At 45.4% G+C, this 24,023-nt stretch overlaps 2 protein-coding genes across 3 annotated transcripts in view; both read left to right on the top strand.

Annotated features, from left to right (window-relative positions):
- ACLY (ATP citrate lyase) overlaps nt 1–11,064 on the top strand; it is a 45,538-nt gene extending 34,474 nt beyond the window's left edge. For both annotated transcript variants that reach the window (XM_045488863.1, XM_045488864.1), the window contains 9 exons: nt 2,127–2,254; nt 2,902–2,995; nt 5,181–5,335; nt 6,619–6,769; nt 6,969–7,112; nt 8,497–8,610; nt 8,967–9,049; nt 9,579–9,655; nt 10,300–11,064. In XM_045488863.1, coding sequence (XP_045344819.1) covers nt 2,127–2,254; nt 2,902–2,995; nt 5,181–5,335; nt 6,619–6,769; nt 6,969–7,112; nt 8,497–8,610; nt 8,967–9,049; nt 9,579–9,655; nt 10,300–10,394 — 1,041 coding nt within the window. In that variant the 3' untranslated portion in view covers nt 10,395–11,064. The remainder of the gene's footprint in view (nt 1–2,126; nt 2,255–2,901; nt 2,996–5,180; nt 5,336–6,618; nt 6,770–6,968; nt 7,113–8,496; nt 8,611–8,966; nt 9,050–9,578; nt 9,656–10,299) is intronic.
- Nucleotides 11,065–12,592: 1,528 nt separating this feature from the next.
- Nucleotides 12,593–23,969, top strand: KLHL11 (kelch like family member 11). The gene is made up of 2 exons (XM_045488865.1): nt 12,593–13,211; nt 18,504–23,969. Exons 1-2 carry the CDS (start codon nt 12,667–12,669, stop codon nt 20,083–20,085), a joined length of 2,127 nt encoding a protein of 708 aa, XP_045344821.1. The 5' UTR covers nt 12,593–12,666; the 3' UTR covers nt 20,086–23,969.
- The last annotated feature ends 54 nt before the right edge of the window (nt 23,970–24,023 follow it).

The raw sequence follows: 24,023 nt of genomic DNA, 5'->3' as shown, positions 1-24,023 counted from the left end.
ATGTGAGTAAAAGCTGGGGAGGTGCAGAGAGAGAATGCCCAAGCAGGCTCTGCACTGCCAGTGCAGGGCCCTCTGTGGGGCTCGAACTCACAAACTGTGAGATTGTGACCTGAGCCAAAACCAAGAGTCAGATGCTTAATGGACTAAGCCATCCAGGCATCCCTCAATTAACTTTTTAAAACATTACAAAATTTCAGGCGTATACAAATGGAGTATAGTACAGTGACTACCTAGCTAATGAGTGATTTTTGATTTCTTAAACAGGCCACATGACCTTGCAGAACTTTCTGCCCTGTAGAGGAGGTAAGATAGGTATACAACAAAACCTCCACATGTTGGCAAGCAGAGTCTGCTCCTCAGGAAGACAGAATTCAGAACTGGGCAATGGGAGTAGAGACCAGGGGTATTGGCAAGGTGGCACTTTTCAGAACTGTGTTCCATAGAACACCGGTCCAGTAGCAGTGGTCCTCAAAACAAAAACCAACCAGAAAGGAGAGCTTCTATAAATTATGAATATGTAGTGTAACCTCCCTTTTTAAAACTTTGATTTTAGCTTTGAGGAATCTCAGAATTAAACCTATTGAACTTCCTTGAACTCAGCATTTTCTATTTGTTTGCATATAGAATCTCTTTTCCTTCCCACCCCTTCCACCATGCAAGTTCAGTCCTATAAAGAATGCATTGGGAGCCTGCGATTTAAAGCATAAGTTTTTGGGTTGGGTGTTGCTAACCAGAGCTGTAGTTCAGACCTGATTTTCAACACTTAAGGCCCCTTTTGTTATGTCTAGTGGGTAAGAGCACTGGGAGAGGCCATATTGCCTGACTTCAGATGCTACCATATCCTACCTGTGTGGCCTTGGGCAGGTTACTTTACCTCTTTTATTGACCACTTTTATTTCTTTTCTTATTGGAAGTAGCCGTAGCTACCGAGAGATGAAGCGAGTAAAGCACACAGAAGAGTGAGTGGATGTAGTTATTCAAACAGATTAAGTATTTTTATGATTACCTGCCTCACCCCACCCTGACTGGGGCTTTGTAGTACATCTCATGTCGTTACCTCATTTTCCCCATTGCGTGGTCAAAGACACAATTACTTAGCTCTTCGCGTTGGTTTTCTCTTCCCTGTTGCTCCCTTCCCGTAGCCAGTCACCCCCTGTGCCCTTGGGCTTAGAGTTTACCTCACTGTGCGCCCAGGCAGAAGGGGGCATTGCTTATCGGCTCCAGGTGATTGTTGCCCTGTGGGAATATAGACCTGGTGGTGCACGATCTGACTTTTTATTTATTTATTTATTTATTTATTTATTTATTTATTTATTTATATTTTTTAAAACCGTTTTATTTAAAAAAAATTTTTTTTTTTCAACGTTTATTTATTTTCGGGACAGAGAGAGACAGAGCATGAACAGGGGAGGGGCAGAGAGAGAGGGAGACACAGAATCGGAAACAGGCTCCAGGCTCTGAGCCATCAGCCCAGAGCCCGACGCGGGGCTCGAACTCACGGACCGCGAGATCGTGACCTGGCTGAAGTCGTCACGGACCGTGAGATCGTGACCTGGCTGAAGTTGGACGCTTAACCGACTGCGCCACCCAGGCGCCCCACAATGTGACTTTTTAAAAAGAAGCTAGGAATTTGTACTTTTACATGATAATTTTTTTTTTTATTGGACTTCTTTTATACAAAGTATGCGCAGGACAGTCAGGTCCTGTTTGTGACGATCAGCTCAACCTGTGGTTGCCAGCCTGCGCCTTCACTTCTCACAGCGGTTCACAACTACCAGCCGTTCTCCATCCTCCCCCTCAACCGCTGCCAGCGGGGCAGGGAGAGCTGAGTGCAGGTGTTTGTGGAGTTGGGCCGCCAGGCTTTGTGTTCTGGCTCCCATACACACCAGTGGTGTGACCCTCAGTAAGCTCCTGAACTTCTTGGTGCCTCAGTTTCCTCTTCTGTAAATTGAGCATTATTTGGCGTCCCTGTTGAGTGAGGCTGTGTGAGGCTTGAATGAGGCGATTCACTGTAGAGTGTTTAACAGGGTCCGGCCTGTAATCAGTACCGACATTCCGGAGCCTTTGTGGCCTTTCCCCGGAGGGATTCACAAGCTGGGTAAAAGCTGCTCCCCGTTGCCTTCCAGGTACAGTTTGGCCATGCCGGAGCTTGTGCCAACCAGGCTTCTGAAACTGCAGTAGCCAAGAACCAGGCTTTGAAGGAGGCAGGGGTGTTTGTGCCCCCAAGCTTCGATGAACTGGGAGAAATCATCCAGTGAGTGGACCGTGGGGAGGACATCAGCCTCCGGTTCCCTTTCCAGACACCCCCTTCCCCCTCCCCCCCCCCCCCCCCCCCCGAGGATAGCAGCTGCTGTGACACAGAAGTGACACAGTGTGTCAGCGTGCTGGAGTGTTAGAGGTGTTAGGTGTGGAGTGTAACTGTTGAGATAGTCTGAAATCTTTACCCTCTTTTCGGTTTTTGTTTTGTTTGTAGGCACAGCAGTTACAGGCCATTCAGACTGCTATTAAAACATGTTCACTTTCTGAGCCTACCTATTTGGCTGTCCCTTAAATAAGAGATGAGCATAGAAACATTTAGAAGGTGTCAGCCCTAATCGATTGATAAACAATGGCTACCCATTGTGTCTTCTCCTTCCTCCCCTCTGTCCTTCCTTGGCCTCCAGATTCAGCTTTCTATAAAGCCCCATGGGGTTGGGTGGGGGGGTGAGGGAGAGTCTTGGCCAGAACCTGTTTTCATTTAGGAATCCACCTGGTGTAGGGCATTGCCAGGAGGGGCTACAAAGCTAGGAAACCTGGAGTTTTGGGGTTAGATGGAGCAACGTTCCTAGGATGGCTTAGAAGAGCCCAGAAGCATAAAATGCACATGGATGTCTTCTCTCCTTCCCTTCCCCCGCCTCTCAGGTCTGTGTATGAAGATCTTGTGGCCAAAGGAGTCATCGTACCTGCTCAGGAGGTGCCGCCTCCAACGGTGCCAATGGACTACTCCTGGGCCAGGGTAGGTTTCGCTGAGGGGTGGGTTTCCTGTTGATTTGGCTGCAGTCCCTGGATACCAGGCCCTGCCCTAGTAGCTGGGGGCAACCCTATAATCACTGCTCTGGCCTCCAAACCATGCCCCCGACGGCAGCTCTACTCCAAGGGCATAGATTAGAAAAAACCCACAGCGAGTATTCTTTGATTCCAGCCCCTCCTTGTATGCTGGAGCTTGTGAGCTGGCCCCTTTGACCAACGGGTAAAACAGATACAGGGCCCAAGAGGGCGAAGGGCAGCATGTATGTCCCACAGCCTTGTGGCCTGGTTGGAAATGGGGGCTGAGGACAGACAACGCCCCCTAGAGTTGTTTGCACTTGCTGAGGGGTTTCCGGGTGAAGTAGAGTGTCTACTCTGCCTGCTTGTCTAAGCGGCAGAGATGAAGAGCTAATGTTTGAAGTACACGAGAACTCTCTGAGATCAGATCAGTTTTTATTTATTTATTTTTAATGTTTTATTTATTTATTTTTAAAAAATGTTTTATTTATTTTTAAGACAGAGAGACAGACCATGAGTGGGGAGGGGCAGAGAGAGAGGGAGACACAGAATCCGAAGCAGGCTCCAGGCTCTGAGCTGTCAGCACAGAGCCCAACGCGGGGCTCGAACTCACAAACTGTGAGATCATGACCTGAGCCGAAGTTGGACGCTTAACCAACTGAGCCACCCGGGCACCCCAATGTTTTATTTATTTTTGAAAGAGAGCAGGAGCGGGGAGGGACAGAAGGGAGCAGAAGATCCAAAGCGGGCCCTGTGCTGACGGCAGCAAGCCCGATGTGGGGCTCGAACTCACAAACGGAGATCGTGACCTGAGCTGATGTTCGGACGCTTAACCAACTTAGCCACCCAAGTGCCCCTGAAATCAGTTTTTAAAAGACCACTACAAAAATGGGTAGGAAATGGCCTTTCAACCTGAAAAAATGCTCAGTCTCACTCATTATAAGAAGGTGCCAAAGTAAAAGCTGTGATACCAGTTTTCCCCTTTTGAGGTCAACAAAGGAAACAGTTCTTTGATAATATGTTGTGTTTGTATGGGTGTGAGGAACTTTGTGTGTTTGTTCCTTGAAGGTGGGTGTGGAATTTGGCACCACCCTTTCTGAAAGGCCATTGGGTAATATCAGATTTCAGAGCGCTGGCACCTGGGGTGCCTGGCTGTGTCTGTTGGTGGAGTGTGCGACTCTTGATCTGATACTTGTGAGTTCAAGCCCCGGGTTAGGTGTAGAGATTACTAAAAAAAGAAAAGAGAAAAAAAAAAAGAAAAGAAAAGAAAAAACAAGTGCTCACACCTGATGGCGTAATTCCTATCTAGAAAGCTATTTCAGGGAAGTGCTCGCACATTCACAGAAATGTGTTCAAGATTTTTCCACCTGATGGTTATCAGCGGAAGAACGGCTAACTTGTGGTTTTGCCATAGGATAGGATATCATACAGCAGTTAAAAGGAATGAACCACATCTATGTATGTGCCTACATTTATGGAGCTCAAATTCATTGAGTAAATGGAGTATTATGAGATAGTATATCACGATTATGAAAAACCGATGTACACAAAAACACTTTATGTATTCTCCATGTGTCTATATATAGATAAAAGTGGAGAAAGGCCAGACAGATGGCCCTTAAGCTGACAAACACTAAGGCAGAAAGGCATTTTACAATGAAAATTGATCAGGGATAATTGGAGAAATGGGCTTATGCAGAGTTGGCAACGATGTCCCCATGGTACCCCAACTCTGGAAGCTGGAAGTTCAGCTCAGTCCCTTCCCCTGGGTGAAGGACATCTTGAGGGAATCCCCTATTTGCACAGCCCCCTGCTCATTACGTTTTGGTGGGGGCTTGGCAGCTGAACGTGGAGTGCTAGAAAAATTTCCCTTCAGATTCACTCTTGCATTTCTAAGCCGGGTGAGTTTGGGTTGGCTTCTGCTGGGACATCTTTGTGAGGCGAAAATGAACCTGTGGGTGGAAATCGCGCATGGCACTCCTATTTTCTATGACTGAAATGATACAACGAAAGGGTTTTTGTGCTTCTTTCTTGGGAGGAGTTTGAGCGTCGGTACCTGGAACACTTTGGTTCTGGCAGTGCAGACAGTGAGGCAGTCCTGGAAGAATCTCTGTGGTCATATCGTGCTGCTTCCCCCTGCCCCCATCTTTGCTCAGGAGCTGGGCTTGATCCGCAAACCTGCCTCATTCATGACCAGCATCTGTGACGAGCGAGGACAGGAGCTCATCTACGCGGGCATGCCCATCACCGAGGTCTTCAAGGAAGAGATGGGCATTGGCGGGGTCCTCGGCCTCCTCTGGTTCCAGAGAAGGTGAGGCATGGAGGTCAGAAGATGGCTGGACATTTCCATCTTTGACTCAGAGTTAAGGATTTTCCCCTGAAAAGAGAGTGGGGGCTGGGTAGCCTTGGGGAATCCGTCCAGGACTAATCTTTATGGCCACAGATCAATTGCAAGGCCAGAAGAGATACTGGCTGTTCCTGGGTCTTCCAAGGACAGAAAGGCCAGTCTCAACTAAGTAGAAAGCAGTGACCTCATCAGGGATCTTGGATCAGCCCCTGTCCTTGGCGCTCTTAAAGAAATAAGAGTAAATGTAGGCCTCTTGAGAGAGGTCTGGATGGGTCTGGTAGCTCAGAGTGCAGGCCTGATAGAGTTGCTAAATAGGCATGAAGTACCTTATATATTAGGTTGTCTCTCTTATCAGCCTGAGCGTTAGAATAAATTGGGTTCTCTGCAACTCCCAAACATAGCCCTCCCCTGGGACTGACAGCTGGGCAAGGGGGCCAGTGAATAATACTTAATTCACAGAGCCCTGGCTTGGGGTGGCCTTGGGCTCTGCCCAATGTCTTGGTTTGTGTCATGCCCTCAGCTGCAGAGATAGTTCTTGGCCCAGTTTTGGGCCCTTCCTGGGAGAAGTTCATGGCGTTGTAACACCTCTGCAGATTTCCCTGTCTGTTCTTGCATCCCTGTATCTCCAGACTTTTTTTTTTTTTTTTTTTTTTTTTTTTTTTTTTTTTTTAATTTTTAAGTGTTTCTTCATTTTGGGGAGGGGAGGGGCAGAGACAGAGACACAGAAAGCAGGCTTCAGGCTCTGAGCTGTCAGTGCAGAGCCCGACGTGGGGCTCGAACCCACGAATTGTAAGATCATGACTTGAGCCAAAGTCGGACACTTAACCAACTGAGCCACCCAGGCGCCCCCAGACTTCGTTCCTAATCATCAGTTGAGAGGTTGAACACTGCAGGAGACCTGGGGCTTCCTACACTGGGAAAGGGACAGGAGTCTCACTTCTCCATATGGCACGTAGAAGGAAGTCACAAGTACAAGTTAAATTCTGTTGCAACGACTCATGCTGGAAGCCATTGTCTAAAGAAGAGATTGTCAACCCCCAGTGGCTAACTCTGTATTAAAAGCAGTATTTGCTATCAGTGAGTTACGAGCTGCTCAAGAATTGGAGGTTTTTGCCTCTAGAGTTGCTTGATATAGTAGTAGACATGGGAGCCAGCAGGTGCTTGGCTTTGTGGGTCAGCATAGCTCCTGTTCAGCGGCTCGCCTCTGTTCCAACCCTCGTCTTAGTGCCCCTTTCCTCCCCCTCTAGGTTGCCCAAGTATGCCTGCCAGTTCATTGAGATGTGCCTGATGGTGACGGCGGATCACGGGCCAGCCGTGTCTGGGGCTCACAACACCATCATCTGTGCTCGGGCTGGGAAGGACCTGGTTTCCAGCCTCACCTCGGGGCTACTTACTATTGTGAGTACTGGCCTCCCGGGAGGTGAGGTCCGTAGGGGACACATGGTTATGCTGACATGCACTTGGCTGTCACAGGGTCCTAGAAGGAGCCTCAGAGTGTAAAACCCCGTGCTGGGGCGGTTCAGGGCATGCTGGATTGGTCTGCGAAGCTGAGGGAGTCTCTTCCAGCTCAGGGCATGTGGGCTTGCTTGTCCTACAGGGGGACCGGTTTGGGGGTGCCCTGGATGCAGCCGCCAAGATGTTCAGCAAAGCCTTTGACAGCGGCATTATCCCCATGGAGTTTGTGAACAAGATGAAGAAGGAAGGAAAGCTGATTATGGGCATTGGTCACCGAGTGAAATCGGTAAGTTGTGGCTCTCCTTAAGGACTGACCTGCATGCAGGTGGAGGCATTATTTTAGTGGGGAACACCCAGGCCCTTGACTCTCAATGTGCAAAGCTTTGGCTGTGTTGACAGATGTCAAAGATCAGGCAGCTGTTTTTCCGTTATAATGCAGAATGCCTTTAAACAGCTTTCCATTAGAACCACGTCAGTATGGACTCCAGAAAGGAAGGAACGTAGAAGCCTGAGCGTGGCAGTATAAGTGTGATGTTCTGTCTGAAAGAGGCCCTGTGCCGTGGACTGGAGCAGTGCTATCTGCTTGGGAACTGGGTGTTGGGAGTTGGCTGGCATCTGAACCACTTCCCTGCCCCACTGACCGATTATGGTTTAGTGTGGGTCTCTTAGCAGATGGTGCAGGCGCAGAGCTTTTCTTGAGATCTCAGGGGTGCTTTGCTGCCCCACGCCAACAAGTGCTTGCCAGTCTAAAAACTAAGAACTCTGTAGAACTTTGTTGCAGCTGGAGGAGGCCGGGGCCACTGAACTCTTGGGCAGCATGGTTCGTGGCTAGAACCTAAGACTTTTGGTTGGAGAGTAGGTGAGCCCCGAGCCCCCTGCTGCTTAAACCGAGGCCTGTTGTTGAACTCAGTTAACATCTCCAGGTCTCAGTTCCTTGTCTGTAACATAAAAGGGAGAACCTACAGTTTGTTTTGAGGCTCAAGTGAGATTCAAGAGGACTTTAGAAACCTTAAGTCCTACAGCAGGGTCATAATCTGTGCTGCATGGAATCAAGACACATGGATCATGGGGCACCTGGGTGGCGCAGTCGGTTAAGCGTCCGACTTCAGCCAGGTCACGATCTCGCGGTCTGTGAGTTCGAGCCCCGCATCAGGCTCTGGGCTGATGGCTCAGAGCCTGGAGCCTGTTTCTGATTCTGTGTCTCCCTCTCTCTCTGCCCCTCCCCCGTTCATGCTCTGTCTCTCTCTGTCCCAGAAATAAATAAACGTTGAAAAAAAAATTAAAAAAAAAAAAAAAAAAAGACACATGGATCAGGTCCCTAAAACACACCTCCTGGATAAAATATAAACATTTGTGTCCATCTGTGGCAGGAGCACAAACATGTCTTTTTTTTTTTTTTTTTTTTTTAAGTTTATTTATTTATTTTGAGAGAGTGTGTGGGAGGAGCAGAGAGAGAGAGAGAGCGAGAATCTGAAGCAGGCTCTGCACTCTCAGTGCGGAGCCCAGTGCGGGCCTTGAACCCATGATCCATGAGATCACGACCTGAGCGAGATCACGACCTGAAACCAAGAATGGGACGCTTAACTGACTGAGCCACCCAAGCGCCCCCAACAGGTCTCTTAATGGCAGTGTCAGGGTGGGTTCCTCTGTAACTTTGGGTCACTTTCTAGATAAACAACCCAGACATGCGAGTGCAGATCCTCAAAGATTATGTCAAACAGCACTTCCCTGCCACCCCCCTGCTTGACTATGCGCTGGAAGTCGAGAAGATTACCACCTCGAAGGTAAAAGAAAATATCCCTAATTTCCAACTCATTGTTGTGGGTGAATTTCTTGGGGAAAACAAGAGCCAGCCTAGCTTCTGATTGTGCAGCCAAAATCAAATCTGGTGTTCTGGGAAATTTTATTTCTGTTGTACTACTAAGTTCAACAAATACATACTGTCAACTAGGTGTTGGGTCCTTTGCTAGACATTGGGAATTGAACTGACTCTTTCTTTCCTAACCAGCTATGATGTTTTGGTGGGAGGTTTTTAAATTGTGGTCAGAATTTGTAGTTCTATTACTAGTAGTAATTGTGGAAAATTACAAAGAAAAAATGAGAAATGATGAGAAGTGCTTTGAATTTTTTGCCTTCCCAGAAACCAAATCTTATCCTGAACGTAGACGGTTTCATCGGAGTTGCCTTTGTAGACATGCTTAGAAACTGTGGGTCCTTCACTCGGTGAGCTCTGTGGTCATTTTCTTCTACTTTATTTATTTATTTATTTATTTATTTATTTATTTATTTATTTATTTATTTAAATAAGAGACGGACAGACATTGAGCGTGTTGGACAGAGGCAGAGAGAGGGAGAGGGAGAGAGAGAGAGAGAGAGAAGGAGACAACACTCCAAGCAGAGCCTGATGTGTGCCTCAAACTCACAAACTGTGAGATCACGACATGACCTGAAGTTGGACACTTCGATTAAGCCACCCATTTTCTTCTTCTTTACATTTATTGATGCTTGCTTGCGGTTTCCTTCCAGTTCTGAAAGCAATACATGCTCATTACAGAGGATTTAGAAAGTATGGAGAGGTATAAAGAAGAAAACAAAAATTGTCTGTAGTCCTACCACCCAGAGCACCCTTCTTCTCCTTTGATACCAAAGAGATCTACTTTCTCGTTCCTGGGCAGAAGTCGTACTGTCCGTGGGGAGGAGGGGGGGGTCATGTGAGCCGTTTTAAAACCACAGGTTGATTGTGTGTTTGCAGGGAGGAAGCTGATGAATATATTGACATTGGAGCCCTCAATGGCATCTTTGTGCTGGGAAGGAGTATGGGCTTCATTGGTGAGTTGGTAGTTGTTGTTATTAAGAGTTTGGTTTGGTCCCAGCCCCCGCCCCCCCCAATGGTTCAGCTGTAACACCTGGGTGGCAAGTTTCTACTAGAAAGAAGTCACATGATCTTCATCATCATTTCTAATCCTTCCTTTCTTATTTTAACTTCCCCCTTTATATTCATTCCATGGTTCCTTTGTTCTTGGAAATGGCTGATTGCTAGTCCAGGAAAACAGAATGAAATCCCACAGTTGCCTTTTAGCCAGGCTGGTATCTGCTTGTGTGGTGGATCTGGATTTACTTCCTCATTTTTTTTGTATTAGATTTTCTGTCCTCATCTTCTCCCCCTCGCCAAACTTTTAGCAGATCTCTCATCAACTCTCTTTTTGTTTGTTTGTTTGTTTGTTTATTTTTGAAAGAGAGAGAAAGAGAGACAGAGTGCGGGCGGGGGAGGGGCAGAGAGAGAGAGGGAGACACAGAATCGGAAGCAGGCTCCAGGCTCTGAGCGGTCAGCACAGAGCCTGACGTGGGGCTCGAACTCAGGAACCGCGAGATCATGACCTGAGCCGAAGTTGGAGGCCTAAGCGACTGAGCCACCCTGGCGCCCCCGACTACTCACCAACTCTTAACAAAAAGATGCCTTTGCCCCATTTCAGGACACTATCTCGATCAGAAGAGGCTGAAGCAGGGGCTGTATCGTCACCCTTGGGATGATATTTCATATGTTCTTCCGGAACACATGAGCATGTAACTGAGCCCGGAACCATATGTCAGTGAAGTGAAGACAAGAACTCATCCCCTGGGAAGTAGCGTGCACACGGCTGGCACTGGAGCTTGCTAGAAAATGGGCCTGGAATGTAAACAGCTGCTGGTGTACAGGCACTGATGACATCCACAGGCTAACACTGTTCATTCCACACCAGGAAGCTTAGTACTTTTTTTATAAGCATAGAAATAAAAACCAAGCCAATACTTGTGACCTTTGCTCTGCTACCTGCTGTATTTATTATATGGAAGCATCTAAGCACTGTAAGGATAGTGTTCCTCATTGTAGGGTGTTATGACGTTGCTTTCTTTTTTCCTTTAGTTAAAATTTTTTTCCCTTGGAGGAAGAGAATGAAACTTTTAAGACCTCAAGGTACTATCAGTTTAAAGCATCCCTAATGTCTTATTTTCCCACTTTCCTTTCCTCCTCACATAACCTGAAGAACATTGTGTTAATCTGATTTTTAAAGATCTTTATGTATGTTATGTGTTAAGGGTTTGTTTGGTATCTCACTGTAATGTTCTATGTTGCAGACCAAACTCTGTTTACGTCAGGGGGATGGGACGGTTGCATCCTTAGCCATTGTCACAAAACATGTGGAGTAGTAATTTAAAATGTAAAGTTGTAACATACATATGTTTAAAATGGAAACGCAGGGGCGCCTGGGTGGCGCAGTCGGTTAAGCGTCCGACTTCAGCCAGGTCACGATCTTGCGGTCCGTGAGTTCGAGCCCCGCGTCAGGCTCTGGGCTGATGGCTCAGAGCCTGGAGCCTGTTTCCGGTTCTGGTCTCCCTCTCTCTCTGCCCCTCCCCCGTTCATGCTCTGTCTCTCTCTGTCCCAAAAATAAATAAACGTTGAAAAAAAAAAAAAAAAAACCCTATCTTAAAATGGAAACGCAAAGCAAAAAAAAAAAAAAAAAAGCTGTGAAATGTTTCGTGTTCTATGTCCTCTGTATTTATGCAACTGATTTATCAGTCTGCTAATGAAGTGTGGGTTCAAGGATTCGTCTCCAGCCAGTTTGCATCTATAATCCAGCAAGATTCTGGCAGCTGCCAGCTCAGTCTCTTCTCTGTATTATCAGTTTGGTTTCAATAAACTATATAGTAACAATAAAGACACGCTACTGTCTCATGCCATCCATATCCTTTCCTCTGCATTCCTTTGAACGGTGCTAATTGTTTCACTACATGTCATTTTAAAAATGTTCATCCATCTCTACACACACACACACACACACACGCACGCACGCACACAGAACTAATCAAAACACTAGCTTCAACCCCCCTGCTCAGGGGGGCCCTGGCTGGCTCAGTAGGTGGAGCATGCAACTGGATCTTGGGTTCGTGGGTTCGAGCCCCATGTTGGGTGTAGAGATTACTAAAAAAAAAAACTTCTTAAAAATGTTGGGGAAAAAAAACAACAACCCTGCCTTCTCCCTTGAATCGGTACCTCTCCATTTTCAGTGAATAGGAACAAAGCTGTAACCCAGATGCTTAAGCCAAAAGCTCAAGAGTCCTCCTCTCTTCCACTTCTCTGGTTGTCCCATCTTATGGATTCAGCCTTTCATTATCCCTCTGATCTATCTATATGCTAACTAATGCCCCTACTTCCACTTTTTCATTATTTCTTCAGCCACCAGTGATATTTTAAAGCATGCATCTAATGGAGCCACTCCCTTGCTTAATAAAACCCCAAAGTGACTTTTATTCATCTTTTAAACAAGTATGTTTGCAACAGTAACTACGGACCAAACATTAGGTAAAACACAAGCATCCCTAAGCGTTCTCCTAACAGATACTATCCAATTTGTAGAAGATGAATTGGTTCTGATATACTGAGTAACTTGCTCGCCCTCGTCCACTGAGCGGGGGCTCGGTCTCAAGTTTTTTTTTCATGTTTACTCCAAAGCCATTTTAAATCTTTAAAAATACACTGTCGCCACCCGAGACACTAACAATGGGTGACGGGCCAGGGTGGCTTTTGTCCTACAAAATGCCACTCTGACGGGAAGGAGACCCGACACGTGGGAGGGAGGTCGGCGGGGGGGGGGGGGGGGGGCAGCCCTACCCAGCCCTCTCCAGCTCTCTCCAGCTCTCTCCAAGGTGGCGCGGCTCCGGGCGGGAGCGGCCGCGCGTGCGCACACTAGCAGCGCCCAGCTCCGCCCTGCGCCCACTATTTATTCCCAGAATTCCTCTGTGTCGCACCAGAACGGCTGAATCGTTCCGAGACTGCGGAGGACGGGCGCGGCGGCGTCAAGATGGCGGCGGCGGCGGTGGCGGCGGCAGCGGCGGCGGCAGCGGCCGCATCTCTTCAGGTGCTGGAGATGGAGAGCATGGAGACGGCCGCCGCCGGATCGGCAGGGCTGGCCGCCGAAGTCCGAGGCAGCGGCACGGTGGACTTCGGGTCTGGGCCCGGCATATCTGCAATGGAAGCGAGCGGGGGCGATCCGGGCCCGGAGGCCGAGGATTTCGAGTGCAGCTCTCACTGCTCGGAGCTGTCGTGGAGGCAGAACGAGCAGCGGCGCCAAGGCCTCTTCTGCGACATTACCTTGTGCTTCGGGGGCGCGGGCGGCCGAGAGTTCCGGGCCCACCGCTCGGTGCTGGCCGCCGCCACCGAATACTTCACGCCCCTGCTCTCGGGCCAGTTCTCGGAGTCCCGCTCGGGCAGGGTGGAGATGCGCAAGTGGAGCTCGGAGCCCGGGCCCGAGCCCGACACGGTGGAAGCCGTTATCGAATACATGTACACCGGGCGCATCCGCGTCAGCACGGGCAGCGTGCACGAGGTGCTGGAGTTGGCCGACAGGTAGGCGGGATGCGGGGGGCCGCGCGCCGGGCGGCGGAGAGGCTCGCCCACCGAGGGCCGCATCCCGGGAGGGGTCGGGGGAGGCGGGGAGGCAGGGCCTGCGGGTGGGACTCGAGGGAGCCCGTACGAGATGCGTTTGTTTGTGGCTTGTTGAGCGTCTACTGTGTGCTGTGGGGCGGCCACTGCGCTGGGCACCGAGGATGCGGCCGGTCTGACGAGGGCGCCCTGCGCTTAGGGAGCTCAGATTCCAGGTGGAGGGACAAAGGCAATGGAAAAGAAAGTCTGCCTGTAATCAGCGCTGTGTTGACGTTTAAAAAGGATGAAAGGACAGTGATTGGTAGAGGAGAGACCTTTCTGAGGAGGTGACGTTTAGACCGATCTCTAAACGGCAAGAAAGAACTGGCCATGCAGAGATGGGGGATGAACATTCCAGGCAGAGAGCGCCAAGGCCCTCAGTCAGGATCCAGTTCGGCTTAAAGAACTAAAGGAAATACCCAATGGGGCTGGGTCTAATGGGTGAAGGGTTTGCGAAATGCTCTGGAATAAGGAATTTGGTTTTTACTGTGAGGTGGGAAGCTGAGTAAAGAAACTTCCTGATCTCATTATTTTATTTTATTTTTAATTTTTTTAACGTTTATTTATTATTGAGAGACAGAGAGACACAAGAGTGTGAGCAGGGGAGGGGTAGAGAGAGGAGGAGACACAGAATCCGAAGCAGGCTTCAGGCTCTGAGCTGTCAGCACAGAGCCCGCCGCCGGGCTCGAACTCACAAACTGCGAGATAATGACCTGAGCCTAAGTCGGTCACCCAACCAACTGAGCCACCCAGGTGCCCCTATTTTATTTTATTTTTTATATTTATTTATTTTTGAGACAGAGCATGAGTGGGGGAGGGGCAGAGAAAGAGGGAGACACAGAATCTGAAGCAGGTTCCAGGCTTTGAGCTGTCTGCACAGAGCCTGACGCAGGGCTTGAGCTCATCAACCGCAAGATCATGACCTGAGCCGAAGTCAGATGCTGAACGGACCCAGCCACCCAGGCGCCCCTGATTTCATTATTTTAAAAGAGGATTCTGCTACAGTGGAAAATGGATTGTACGGAGCAGGAACGGATGCTTCAGAGACTGGTTAGGAGGCAGGTGAATGCCATTTTTAGAGATGTGGAGGACTCCCTTTTGGCAGTATTATATTACCAGCAACATGATTTTAACAAATACCTACTGAGTGCCTGTTAATGCGTCAGATCAGACACTGGGTTCTAAGGTGCTGGGACTTCCTGGTGAACAAAACAGACAAAAGTCCCTTTCCTCGTTGTGCTCACACTGGTAGATGGGCAATAAATAATTAAAATAGATGGCGTGTTGGACGATTGTTACAGCTTTGATGAGAAATTCAGCATAGAAAGTGCTCGTAGAGAGGAGCTGTGTTTTTTAATTGGGTAGATAGAGAATGCCTCATGAAGAAATTTTGCAAAGAACTGAAGGAGGTGAGGCAAAGAGTGCTTCAGGTTGAGGACACAGGTGGAAAGGCCTGAGGTGGGGCTTATCTGGATGTTAGAGAATAGCGGGAGGCCAGCATGGCTAGATCAAATGGGTGCAGGTTGAGAGGGGTGGGAGAGGCCCCAGGGTGGTGATGGGGGATGGATCCAGATTCCATAGGGCTTGTTGGCCTGGTGAAGGACTTGAGCTCTTATTTTGAATGAAATAGGAAGGTTTGGGGCAGAGGAACAATGAAATGTGATTTGAAGAATTCTGCTGTGATGAATAAAGGATGGGGCAGTGAGGAAGGGGCTGCAAAGGCAGAAGCAAAAAGATTAGGGGGTTGTTGGAATGGTGACAGAGGCTTGGATTGAAGGAGAAGTAAAGATGATAAGTGCTTCAGTTCTAGATATGTTTGGAAGGTAGAGGGGACAAATTTGCTGATGGATTTGATACAGAGTGTAAGGGAAAGGACTGCTGGTTTTTGATACAAGCAATTGGAAAGATGGAGTTATTTATTTATTAAGATGTGGGAGAGTGTAGGAAAGCAAGTTTGGGAAGACCAGGAGTTTGGTTTGGGTCCAGGAAATGTCTGAATAGGCAGTTGGATATAAGAACATTGGGAGGAATATGGCATATAAGATGGTAATTAAAGCCATGGGACTGGATGAAAAATTACTTAGGAAGAGAGCGTAGACAGAGAAGGGGCAGGATTGAGCCCTGAGGTTCCAAAATGTTAAAGAGGAACCAGTAGAGGAGATGGGTCTCACAGGAAGCCTTAAAAAAAAAAAAAAAAAAAAAAAGGTGTAGAGGAGGGAGTAGCCTATCCTGTCAACTGTCAACCGTAAGTGATCCCTGCATTTGGCAATATAGAGACCCTTGATGGCATTAGCAGGAGCCATTTAAGTTAAGTCTTCGTATAAAGAGGGTCAGAATAGGGGCGCCTGGGTGGCGCAGTCGGTTAAGCGTCCGACTTCAGCCAGGTCACGATCTCGCGGTCCGTGAGTTCGAGCCCCGCGTCAGGCTCTGGGCTGATGGCTCAGAGCCTGGAGCCTGTTTCCGATTCTGTGTCTCCCTCTCTCTCTGCCCCTCCCCCGTTCGTGCTCTGTCTCTCTCTGTCCCAAAAATAAATAAACGTTGGAAAAAAAAAAAAAAAAAGAGGGTCAGAATAATGGTACACATGGACATGTTTGGAGAAGAGTCCAGGGAGGTCTTTTTCCCCCATCTAAGATAGGAGATACTAGAGCTTGTTTGTGTGCTGAAGAAAAATGAATCAGTGGAAGAGGAGAACTTCATGTTACACGAGTGGGGGAATTCTTGCAGGAGCAAAGTCCTGGAAATCAAGAAGGGGATAGAATCGGTATTAATAATGGAAAAGTTGGACTGGGAAGGCAGAATATAGGGTAAAGCTACAGGCACATTGGGTGGTGGTAAGATGAAGTTTCTGATTGCTTGTTTTCTCATAGCCCAAGTTTGGATCGTTCATGAGAGGGTGGGGTAGGGTGGGGCAGGTGTAGATTTGAGAGAGAGGTTTGTTGAATGAAAATGAGTAGAGAAAGGTCATTGCACCCACTCAAGCTATGTTTGTGTCTCACGTGGGCTCATTTTTCAGATTTGCTCCTGCTTTATTAGGGGAGTTGGGGGTTAGGAGAGAACATCTCAGGCAGTCGAACTTCTGTCCATCTGTCACCTGCTTGAGCAGCTGCCTTGTGATGGGCACTAAGTGCCTGGCAACCGTCATATCTAACCTTACCCATGAGCTCTGAGGCAAGAGCTCTCTCCCTACCGCCCGAGTACTCTGTCGATCATACCTACCTTCAAGGGCACTTACAAGGAAATAATAGGAAGTGCCTAGCACATGGAACATGCCTAGTATACGTTAGCTATTATTGTCATCGAGCAATGTTTCTAAACACCCTATCCAAGGGAATATGTGTCAGAATTATCTGGAGCGCCATGCCAAAGGTAGGAGCTCCAGGTAGGGGGTGCGAGCAGCCTGGGAATCTAGTGACCCTGGCACCCAGACATCTTTGAGAGTCACTAGAGCTCTTACCACTCTACCTTGTCTTTGTCTTCTAAGATGGTATGTTCCCTGAAGATGGTGAAGGAAGCCTGTCGTACTCATCTTTATATCCTAGTTAGATGGGTACTAAGCGCGATAACTGTAATAACAAATGGTTGAATTGAGAGCCCTGAATTGAGAGGCCTGGACTGATAAAGTCCATATTTTGTTTAAAGTTCTCACTTCTGGGGACTTACTCTTGTTAAAGCAGTGGTCTCAAAGTGGCCATCCTTGGGACTGAGTTCTGCTAGATTTATGGATTTAGCTGAAACTTGTGGTATGTAATTTAACTTCAAAGAATTTAGGAGGGCAGACAACTTCTAGTCAGCAACACGCCAGACCCCTTCCATATGTTCGTTACTGTTGTTTGAGTTTTCCTCGCCATCCCCTCCCCCCATCATCTGCCCAAGGAGAAAGCTCTAGTGAAGAGGAGATTGAAACCTTCAACACAAGGCCTCCACTGCTGTTCCTTCTGATATTGAACAGACAGAGCCTCCCAGGAACCACAGTTCCTATACCATCTAGTCAAGGCTTAATAAAGTATCTTGCTGAGACCCTGCCTCAAAGAAAAGGCTGGTGACTGACAAGGGATTAGGACAGGAATAGCATAGACAAGTTTGGATTGGGAATTGCCTTTGCCAATAAAAATAAAGTATGGAACTATTGTACTTTATTTTTTATTGTTTTTTTTTTTTTAAGTTTATTAATTGATTTTGAGAGAGACAGAGATAGCACAAGTGGGGAAGGGGCAGAGAGACAGGGAAAAAGAATCTCAAGCAGGCTCCGCACAGAGCCTGATGCAGGGCTCGAACTTGAGAAACTATGAGATCATGACCTGAGCTGAAACCAAGATTCCGACGCTTAACTGCCTGAGCCACCCAGGTGCCCTTATTAATTTTAATTCCAGTATAGTTAACATACAGTGTTATATTAGCTTCAAGTGTATAACATGGTGATTCAACAAGTCTGTACATTACCCAGTGCTTACCATAATAAGTGTACACTCCCCAATCTCCATCACCCATTTCACCACCCCCCCACCATCAGTTTGTTCTCTGTAGTTAAGAGTCCGTTTCTTGGTTTGTCTCTCTTTTTTTCCCCTTTGCATGTTTGTTTTGTTTCTTAAATTCCACATAGGTGTGAAATCCTATGGTATTTCTTTCTCTGACTGTTGTACTTTTTATTAAAGGATATGTTCCAGAAAAACTTACATAATGAAAAGAGCACCACTGTGTGTATGTTACATGTATCATGTATAGTTGTATATATATTATATAATATACATAATTAAAAAATATATATATATATAAAGATGACTTTATATATGCTTTTAAATATACTTTTCAGCATAATGGGGCGCCTGGGTGGCTCAGTCAATTGGGCATCCGACTTCGGCTCAGGTCATGATCTTGTGGTTCATGAGTTTGAGGCCCGCGTTCGGCTCTCTGCTATCAGCACAGAGCCTGCTTCAGATCCTCTGTCCCCCTGTGTCTCTGCCCCTCCCCTGCTTGTTCTCTCTCTCCTCTCTCTCAAAATAAATAAACTTTAAAAAATTATTAAAAAATAAATACACTTTTCAGCATCATCCTTTTTAATTTGGGGGGATTTACCTTTTTTCAGATGTTGGGCATAAAATGAGATGAAGCTTACCATTTCAGTTTGTATAAACATGTTAACATGTATAACATGTTCTCAGAATGCAGCCACATAAAATGTGCACATTTGAAAATTCTTTTTTCTTTTCTTGATTTTAGATTCCTGTTAATTCGTTTAAAAGAATTCTGTGGAGAATTTCTCAAGAAGAAACTTCATCTCTCTAATTGTGTGGCCATTCATAGCTTAGCTCACATGTATACTCTGAGCCAACTTGCTCTGAAAGCTGCCGATATGATACGGAGAAATTTCCACAAAGTAATTCAGGATGAAGAATTTTATACTTTACCTTTCCATCTCATTCGAGACTGGCTGTCGGACTTGGAAATCACGGTTGATTCTGAAGAGGTTCTCTTTGAAACAGTGTTGAAGTGGGTTCAGAGAAACGCTGAAGAGAGAGAGAGATACTTTGAAGAACTTTTTAAATTGCTCAGATTGTCCCAGATGAAACCTACTTACCTTACTCGGCATGTCAAACCAGAGAGGCTGGTGGCCAATAATGAAGTTTGCGTCAAGTTAGTGGCCGATGCAGTGGAGAGGCATGCTCTGAGAGCTGAAAACATACAGTCTGGCACCTTCCAGCATCCTGCCTCTCATGTCTCATTATTACCTCGCTACGGGCAAAACATGGACGTGATCATGGTTATTGGAGGCGTGTCAGAAGGAGGGGATTATTTAAGTGAATGTGTGGGGTATTTTGTCGATGAGGACAGATGGGTAAACCTGCCCCATATTCATAATCACCTTGATGGACATGCCGTTGCAGTAACAGAGTCCTACGTGTATGTTGCTGGATCGATGGAACCAGGGTTTGCTAAAACTGTGGAAAGATACAACCCAAATTTGAATACGTGGGAACATGTTTGTAGTCTGATGACAAGAAAGCATTCTTTTGGGTTAACAGAAGTCAAAGGGAAGCTCTACAGCATTGGAGGGCATGGCAACTTCAGCCCTGGCTTCAAAGACGTGACTGTTTATAATCCTGAGCTTGATAAATGGCACAACTTGGAATCAGCACCAAAGATCCTCCGGGATGTCAAAGCACTAGCCATCGAAGACCGGTTTGTGTACATCGCTGCCCGCACTCCCGTGGACCGGGACACCGAAGATGGGTTAAAGGCTGTAATTACCTGCTATGATACGGAGACTCGACAGTGGCAAGATGTGGAATCTTTGCCGCTTATTGACAATTACTGTTTTTTCCAAATGTCTGTGGTCAATTCAAACTTTTACCAGACGGCATCATGCTGTCCCAAGAGTTATTCTTTAGAAAATGAAGAGGCAGTAAGAAAAATTGCCAGCCAAGTGTCCGATGAGATCCTTGAGAGCTTACCTCCCGAAGTCCTAAGCATCGAAGGAGCGGCTATCTGCTATTACAGAGATGATGTTTTCATTATTGGAGGCTGGAAAAACAGCGATGATATCGACAAACAGTACCGGAAAGAAGCCTACCGATATTGTGCTGAAAGAAAGCGGTGGATGCTTCTTCCTCCCATGCCACAGCCTCGTTGTAGAGCCACTGCTTGCCACGTGAGGATCCCGTACCGGTACTTGCATGGCACACAGAGATATCCTATGCCTCAAAACTTAATGTGGCAGAAGGACCGCATCAGACAGATGCAAGAAATACATCGGCATGCCCTGAACATGCGAAGAGTGCCAAGCTCTCAGATTGAATGCTAGGTGCTCTAACAGGTGCGGCTTAAAACAGTTGTACCTGTCTTGTGAGGCTGAAGATCCCCAGACTGTTACTTGAAAAAGTATGTCGATAACTTATTTTCTACCTAACCTGATTATTGCCCCATATAAAGGAAACACAGTTAAAAACTGAAGAATGGGAAACACGATTTAATATGTGGTAATTTTTGTTGGTGTGCAGTCTTTGTCTGTCTTCGGTTTGTGTGGATGTGCTAGCCAAGTTAGATCTTATTAATGACAAGTGGAAGAACCAGGTGTAGTTACTTGGCTGTTTTTCTGCCAACAAGTGAAAACTCCTTTGTCTTAGGGACTTGATGTTTTGAACATGCTTTAAGCAACAGTTTTATTTGCACGTTTACTTTGATACTCCTTTTAATTTTTTCCTGAATGGTTGGTGGTTTTGAAAAGAGCAGAACTTACGCATTGAGCCCTCATCTGCAGGAGGTATGTGCAATAGTGAGACTGAGATTTGAAGGGAAAAGCACAATGTTTCGGCAGGATGGTTTCTGAATATTTGCATTGATGTTTTGTTGTATGTGTTTATCTAGAAATGCTGTTTTGTTTATTTTTAGAAGAGATGACTAGTGAGAAATTTGTGGTTGGCCCCATTATTTTTTGAATATTTTCCATTTCTTCAGCAACTGTTCTAGACTGGGAGCCATCACTCTGAGATGATGGTAGTTGGCAAGAGTGTTGATCTTTAGCTCATTGATTTAATACAGAGGACGTTATGTATATGAAATTTGTTTTTCTAAGAAGAAAAGTAGTAGTATTAGGTAGACTGAGCAAAGGCATTAAAACATGTAAACACTTTTTTCAGAAGTTGCAGGCGTATTTGAGGATAAGTTAATGAGTGTAAATAATGCCTATGACAATCGATACAACAATGCCTTCAGTTTTAAATTGTCCTCTAAAGTATATTGTATCGAGTCCTCCTCATTCTTTCTAAAAGAAACTTTTCTCAAAATGGGAAGGAAGTGACAATTGAGAGAAATGTTGCGTAAGAGAAGCCTTACTGTTTCTCAGCCCCGACTGTTCTAGTAGTTTATCCAGTTTCCCTAGACTTTTATTCAGACTTTACCTGAGCCTCGAATACCAAATTTAGGTGCATAATTAAGGCTCTTAAAAATTTATCGCTTTAGTTATCTTTTATTTATTCTTATGCATTCTTCTGATTCTCTAACACACTCCCAAGTTTTATACAAATGAGAACTCAGTTAACATAAAGGACTCCTGCTCTAATGGTTTGCAAAATGGCTCCAATGTATATGTTTCTTATTTCTTTCAGAATATCATCTTCTTAGACATTCCAGGATACTGTTTTAGGAGTTGAACTCCAAGTGCAGTGATTATTTTTTTCCCTAGACCATTATACTTAACCTTCTTACTGTATCAAACATCAAAAGGAAAAAAGCACAACCAGAAATTTTGGCTCTCAATTTGCTGCAAGACTATTAATATTTAGTCCCTGGACTCTATACTAAGAGCTTTCCTGAAAATTTTAAGTTGGTATCTTTGCCTAGGACAAAGTTTTTCAATAAATGTGTCGGAAATCTGCTTTAAAACCATTTAATTTAGATTGGAGTGGGGGTCGTAAACTTCAAGTCCTATTTCTGTATGAGGATATATTATCCTACACCACCTCTACCATTTTATCAATTTCCATTTGTAGTTATTTTAATAAAAGCCATTTCAATTCTGAGAAGTGCTCATTCTTAGTTGTGAGAGGTCTATGCACGTGAGGCAGAAAAGCTCGTTGAGTGATGTTCTCATTTCTGATAGACTATGCCGCCTAGCAAACTCCCTCTTCTTAGTGGTGAAGTAACTCAGCAGCTCACTAAAATGGCAGTTTCTGTCCAGGAGGTGTGATGTAAGGTTTTTGGATCTTATCTCTGAGTTGTCTTCTGAGACTGTCACTACCAAGTTTTTGGAGGGTGGCCTTTTTTCACATGATGCGACAAATTATAACTCATAAGATTTAGGTATAATCTGGTTCTGAAAACTTGATTGAAACTGTTGTTTTTTAACTCAGCAGGCAGCGTAGGCCATGGCTGAAAAGAAGGGGTAAGTCCTTCCTTGCATGATGATGTGTGCAGGTTTTCCTGATTACTGAATTTCTAATTTTCATATTTGAATTCACACGTGTGACTTCACATCAATAACTTGTGTCTCTGAAATATCCTAACTAACTTGTTAATAGGAAAGGAAACCAGATTTGCTTAAATCTGTTCAAGGCTGACATTCTGAAATTCTAAACTGGAAATAACTTCCAGAGTATTTGGAAAGGTTTTGATTATGACACCCAGCCTAAAGTGGCTCTTTGGGAAAGAAATTTCCTTTCTGATGAAAAACTTAAAGAATGTGTTTGGTCATTTAAACTTCTAAAAAGCTTCACATGTATTCAAGCGAACCTTTTGTTGTTGTTGCTTTTGTTTTTGTTTTGTGGAAGGATAAAAGAGGACCAAAAAGTAATACCTTTACCTAACCCCTAGCGTGACTTGTATCTTGGAATGGAGGTCCTCCACCTCCACCTACCCCACCGTGGTTTTTAAAAAAACAAACCCGTGGTGTATATTGAGAATGTCAGTCATGAGCTTAGTGTGTAAGTGGTACATCTCACTTGCAGACGTTTGCATGATGTCTTGTAGATCTTGTATATCCAACTTTGCTTTTGCTGTGCCAACTCCAAAATATTTTGCTAAAGAAAAATCTCAAAATTGATTGACATCAGTTTTGTTTTTATCACTTAGTTTTATATAGTATTGCTGGGACCAAAAACTTTTAAGATACATAGAACAGAAGTTTGAAGCTGGAAAGATAGTGTTTATCGAAGATTTGTGTGCTTTTGCTCTTTAAACTCTTCAGGCTACTGGTAAGGCAGTTTCTAGGGCACTCTTTTTTCTCTGTTTCTTGACTAGTGTAGCATGTCATATGTTTAAATACTTCATTCTCTGCTTCATAATTCTAACGAGACACTGTACTGTAGGTAGACAAGTAAACTAAACATATATTTTAGTTACTTGGCCTAATCAAACATGGATAAAGGGACTTTTTTGTACTTTCCTCAAATTAAGCTTAAATTAAAAGGGTGTGTTGGCCACATTTCCTGTCTTTTGAAAGTCTACAGAATTGTGAAGTAGGTTCCCTGCCTCCATTAGCAAAATAGGGTATTTCTAGGTTCCCATTTAACTGTAGAATATTTGAGAAACGCTTTGGTCTCTCCTTTAATTATCAAACATTTTGGCACAGTCCATCACTCCAGTTTGTTGCTTTCTTGAGAATAGTCCATTTTTGTTGTTATAATGCCTACATTATAACGTGCTCTGGTCATTGGAAACCAAACAGCTCATAGTTGAGTGACATAATACAATAACAATAACATAATATAGTAGCCATCTCGCTTCAAGGAATTTAATTAGATAGCCAAATAACTGCTCTTTGTTGATTACCTTCGTAGGGCTTTTGTCTTACTCTCTGAGCATCACTACGAATGTCTGACACTGAAGCACATACAGTAGAGCACTTGTTCACTTAATCCTCCTTCATAATGCACTTGTGAAAAATTAAGCTTGCTAGATGTTTGAAGACTATGGTCCATGTGCTAGGGCTCACTGAGTTATTTGTAAAATACATATTTAGTTCAAGCTGATACACAGTGACTTTTGGGGGCTATCAGTATCCAAGCCCCTACTCTACTCAAAGTCTAATCTTGGCTATCTCCCTTTAAGTCAGAGGAGATGTAGAATTTAGGACGCTTTTGAGACATCACATTGTAAAATAGCCTGTTTTATGTTCCTAAAACTATCTTGTTCTGTGTTGAAGCTATCAGTTGTCTCAATGTAAGTTTTAAATAAACATATTTCTTTAGAGCTGGTTTGTACCGTGTGACTTTTCCCTTTTAATGATACACTGTTGGATACAAA

This window comes from Leopardus geoffroyi, chromosome E1, assembly GCF_018350155.1.
Source record: "Leopardus geoffroyi isolate Oge1 chromosome E1, O.geoffroyi_Oge1_pat1.0, whole genome shotgun sequence".
In the NCBI taxonomy this organism is placed as follows: domain Eukaryota; kingdom Metazoa; phylum Chordata; class Mammalia; order Carnivora; family Felidae; genus Leopardus; species Leopardus geoffroyi.
The sequence above is the reverse complement of the archived record's forward strand: the minus strand, read 5'-3'. Positions and strand labels throughout refer to the sequence as shown.